This window comes from Penaeus japonicus, unplaced genomic scaffold, assembly GCF_977035675.1.
Source record: "Penaeus japonicus unplaced genomic scaffold, GWHDUDI00000001_assembly GWHDUDI00000027, whole genome shotgun sequence".
Taxonomy (NCBI): domain Eukaryota; kingdom Metazoa; phylum Arthropoda; class Malacostraca; order Decapoda; family Penaeidae; genus Penaeus; species Penaeus japonicus.
The window spans coordinates 24,441,450-24,446,449 of NW_028234429.1; the positions used below are offsets into that span (position 1 = coordinate 24,441,450).

The 5,000-nt window shown below is 38.0% G+C and overlaps 1 protein-coding gene across 4 annotated transcripts in view; it reads left to right on the forward strand.

Annotated features, from left to right (window-relative positions):
- LOC122255549 (uncharacterized) overlaps positions 1-5,000 on the forward strand; it is a 32,510-nt gene that overhangs the window by 1,961 nt on the left and 25,549 nt on the right. For 2 of the 4 annotated variants that reach the window (XM_043019706.2, XM_043019707.2), the window contains exons 2-3: positions 1,102-1,279; positions 1,434-1,582. In XM_043019706.2, the coding sequence (XP_042875640.2) occupies positions 1,102-1,279; positions 1,434-1,582 (327 nt within the window). Of the gene's footprint in view, positions 1-1,101; positions 1,280-1,433; positions 1,583-1,937; positions 1,981-2,508; positions 2,613-5,000 lie in introns of those variants that run through there. The other 2 variants (XM_043019708.2, XM_086552826.1) reach the window with 1 other exon arrangement.

Sequence of the window (5,000 nt, forward strand, 5' to 3'; positions counted from 1 at the left end):
GGCACTGGCACTGGCACAGGCACAGGCATAGGCACAGACACAGACACAGACACAGGCACAGACACTGACACTGGCACAGGCACTGGCATAGACACAGGCACAGACACAGGCACAGACACTGACACTGGCACAGGCACTGGCATAGACACAGGCACAGACACAGGCACAGAACAAGGCACAGGCACAGGCACAGGCACAGGCACAGGCACAGTCACTGGCACAAACACAGACACAGACACAGACACAGACACAGACACAGATACAGACACAGACACAGACACTGGCACAGGCACAGGCACAGGCACAGACACAGGCACAGGCACAGGCACTGGCACTGGCACAGGCATATACACAGGCACTGGCACAGGCACTGGCATAGACACAGGCACAGACACAGGCACAGGCACAGGCACAGTCACTGGCACAAACACAGACACAGATACAGACACAGACACAGACACTGGCACAGGCACAGACACAGGCACTGGCACTGGTACTGGCACTGGTACAGGCACAGGCACAGTCACTGGCACATACACTGGCACTGGTACTGGCACTGACACAGGCACAGGCACAGTCACTGGCACAGACACTGGCACAGACACAGACATAGGCACAGGCACACACTGGCACAGGCACAGGCACAGGCACAGACACAGACACAGACACAGACACAGACACAGACACAGACACAGAAACAGACACTGGCACAGGCACAGGCACAGGCACAGACACAGACACAGACACAGACACAGACACAGACACAGACACAGACACAGACACAGACACAGGCACAGGCACAGGCACAGGCACAGGCACAGACACAGGCACAGACACAGGCACAGGCACAGGCACAGGCACAGGCACAGACTGAGACTGAGACATAACATAGCTATAAACATAAACTGACATAGACATAGACCTAACAGACATGGACATGGACATGGACAAAGAAATTGACATAAATATGGAGAGACACAGACATAGATCTGTATAAACTATAGCCTAATTAAGTTACAGATGTGTTTATATTGTTCACTCCATGTAATGCTTGGCTTTTTTAAGGCATTAGAATGAATTTGCCTTTTTCCCTTTGCTCAGGAGAGTAATGAAAGCAAGAGTGCCTCTGATGGGGGCCATGCAGGGGAGAAGGCTCCTCCACGACCCTCAGGGGTTGGGGGAGGTGGAGGGGGACTGGAGAAGCTGTCGCGGGAAGAGCTCGTCAGCAAATGCAGGAATTTGTTGGGTCTTGCACAGAAGGCCAAGGCAGCAAAAGATGGTATGTCCTTAGGCTGGTTTGTTCTGCTGTAGGTTGAGCATGTTTTTTTTTTCTTTTTTTTCTTCTTTTATTCACTGCAATGATAGTGATTTGTATTGTGCTTTGCAATATATTGGTAAGAAGTTCTTTCATATGTTTTTCACTGATGCTGCAGAGGCAACAGCAGAACTGAAGAGAGTCAAAGCGGCCTCAAAGAGTGTGGAAGCCGAAGAAGAGCTGAGGAAGAAGGCAGAATCTGAGGCGGAAGCGTTGCGGGAGATGGTGACTGATCTCACAGAGGGGAAGGTGGCACATACGACCAAGGTGACTGTATGGCTGTTTTTTTTTAGCTTTAGGGGGTGTTTGAAGTATTCCCTCCTCACCTTCTGTGTCTTTGCCTAAGTCTTTTTTCATTTATTATGTAACCTTTTTTTTTCTTTGTGTGTGTGTGTGTGTGTGTGTGTGTGTGTGTGTGTGTGTGTGTGTGTGTGTGTGTGTGTGTGTGTGTGTGTGTGTGTGTGTGTGTGTGTGTGTGTGTGTGTGAGAGAGAGAGAGAGAGAGAGAGAGAGAGAGAGAGAGAGAGAGAGAGAGAAGGGCTTCAGCAGGTGTTATCTGTGTACACCTGTCATGAACACCTGTTCTGGGACAGTCTTCCATTTTTTAGATGGTGACTTGGCTTAGTGCTGCTCTGGATATTGATGTGGATGTGTGACTGTTTTGTAGTGTGTTTTGTATATATAGTTTTTTTTTTTATGAAACACACAGTTCTTTAGTTCAGTAAATGGAGATTTAAAGGGTGTCATTGCAGATAAATGATCTTAAAGAGGAATAGGATTGCATTTATTTTCAGAAATGCTAGTGGCTCTTGGCTATTATATATTTTGTGGAAAACCAGAATATGAAATGACAAAAAAATCATATTACAGATATTAAGAGTTCTGATTCAAAAGAGGATTTTTTCTTTTTATGATTATTAACCCACTGTTTACTTCATGATTAACCATGTATTCTGTGAAGTATCATTAACATACTGATAATTGGAGCACAATTTAATTGAAAGCAAAAGAATAGAAAGTATGGCTAGGGTGTGACTTAAAGCAACAGAGGAGAGAGCTAAATTGAAGTGCGACTAAACTAGTTTGCCATGATCAGTCCAGTCTTAGGATATATGTTGGTGGGACTCTGAACAGCAGAATTTGTTAATATTTTACAGCTGTTTTACAATAGTTATTTTTGGTGTTTGTGTAAAGATACATTTTAAAGGAAGGTGAGAATCTGAACAATCGCAGTGATGAGATATGGCATGACTTGCAACCTCTACATATGATCAAAACTTCCCTCATTCAATTATTTGGTAAGTCAGACTTTTTCTTTGACACAAGGTAATCAACTGACTAGCAATGCTGGTTTACGTAGGGTTGGTGTGGACTAATATTTTTACAGATATCATGAAAGGCTTCTAATGCTTTTTTAACTCATTCTCGATGGGGCTATTTCAGCTCTAAATGGTCGGAATGCTGGGGTATTCAAAAGCATAAGCCCAACGCCTCGGGATTCTCAGGCGCACTAGCTGTGAGCAAGCGCTGTATGCCCAATCACCTGGCGCATTGGCCTTGACTAAATATCTTGTCGTCAGCGTCTGACCCAAAAACCACTGAATGTGATAGCAAGTCAACTGGCGTGAGTGGGTTAAGAGATAACCATTAGGAGATTGCCATTCGATAAAGTATTAGTCTTCTGGGGTATTAGATATTTATATATATTCATTTACTAAATAATTAATCTTCAGAAAAATAATTAGCTTTAGAAATACCAGTTTAGAGATGATGCAATTAGAATGTACAATCCATACCACTTTCAATTTTCAAAATATGTAAATGAAGAGTTTGCTTCATTTATTATTCAACCTTTAGTGTTTGATTCAGTCTTAAAATGGTTAATAATGAAGCTAAAGTCTATTTAGCATATAGAAGACGTGATTAAAAAGAGTTGACAGAGGGAGGAACATGACTCTAATCCCGAAGAAAAACTTGAAACCAGAATCAGGTTGTGTAAATAATGGAAATTATAGAAAAGTTGCAAAAAATTAAATGTAATTAAGAGTTTGCTTCATTTCTTAATCAAGAATGTATGTTTGATTCAGTCTTAAAGTGGTTAATAAGGATATAGAAAACATGATTAAGATTTAGCATATAGAAAACATGATTAAGAAAAAGATCATCATATTTGATATGTTTTGAGGAAAATGTTTGCAAGATTAGAAAAAAAGAGCAAATTGTACCAGGATATTTGGAATGTGTGAAAAGATTATATGTTTATACATAATTTCCTCTAAATTAGCTTTGGCATTAAAAGTTAGCAATATGCAATGTGGAGACTCTTGGTTTTATGAATATAGAATCATCATGGATCCATTTAAAGTAAGATTTTCATGAAATTTGTGGTTAATGAAGGTAATCAATGTGTAATTATTTTGATAGAATCTAAGTACAGATGAACTAAACAAGATTAATTAAAAAATATTGGTGACACAACTTTCATATTTTCAAGGATAAGATATGAAGTGAATATGAGATTATAAACAGCTCGTGTGATGGCAATAATTCAGTCATCATTAGTACTAGTGCTACTTGTACTATTAGTACAACTACTACTGTTACTACTACTTCTACTTCTACTGCAACTACTACAACTACTACAACTACCACAACAACAACAATAACTACTACTACTACTACTACTACTACTACTACTACTACTACTACTACTACTACTACTACTACTACTACTACTACTACTACTACTACTACTACTACTACTACCACTACTACTACTACCACTACTACCACTACTGCTACTAGAGCTACTACTACTGTTATTCTTTATAAAAGGGAACAGTGCTACTACTACTACTACTATTACTACTATTACTACTATTACTACTACTTCTACTACTTCTACTACTTCTACTACTTCTACTACTTCTACTACTTCTACTACTACTACTACTACTACTACTACTACTACTACTACAATTACTACTACTACAATTACTACTACTACTACTACTACTACTACTACTACTACTACTACTAGTACTACTAGTACTACTACTGCTACTACTACTACTACTGTTATTTTTTATAAAAGGGAACAGTGCTTATACTAGTACAACTAGTGGTATTATTACCAGTACTAGTACCAGTACTAGACCAATTGCCTCTGTTTCTCTCTTGATAGCCATGCTGAGGCTTCCATATATTACTAGTACTGGTACTAGTGCTGGTGGTAGTACTAGTAATAATACTAGTAGTATCACTAGTATCAGCACTGTTCCCTTTTATAAAAAATATGCATATTACTTTTTGCTTTGGCATACTTTCATGCATTCAGCCGAGCTCTTATGCAACCCTCAGCGACCACTCGTTTTTAATGCTAATACTACTACAAGCACTACCACAATTATTATTATTATTATTATTATTATTATTATTATTATTATTATTTATCTATTTATTTATATTTTTATTTTTTTATGTTATTATTATAATAATTATTTTTTAAATTATTTTTGTTACTATTATTGTTATTATTATTATTATAATTATAATGATAATAATAATAATAATAATTATTATTATTATTATTATAATTATTATTATTATTATAATAATAATAATAATTATTATTTTTTTATTATTATTGTTATTATTAATATAGTAATAATAATGATAATAATAAT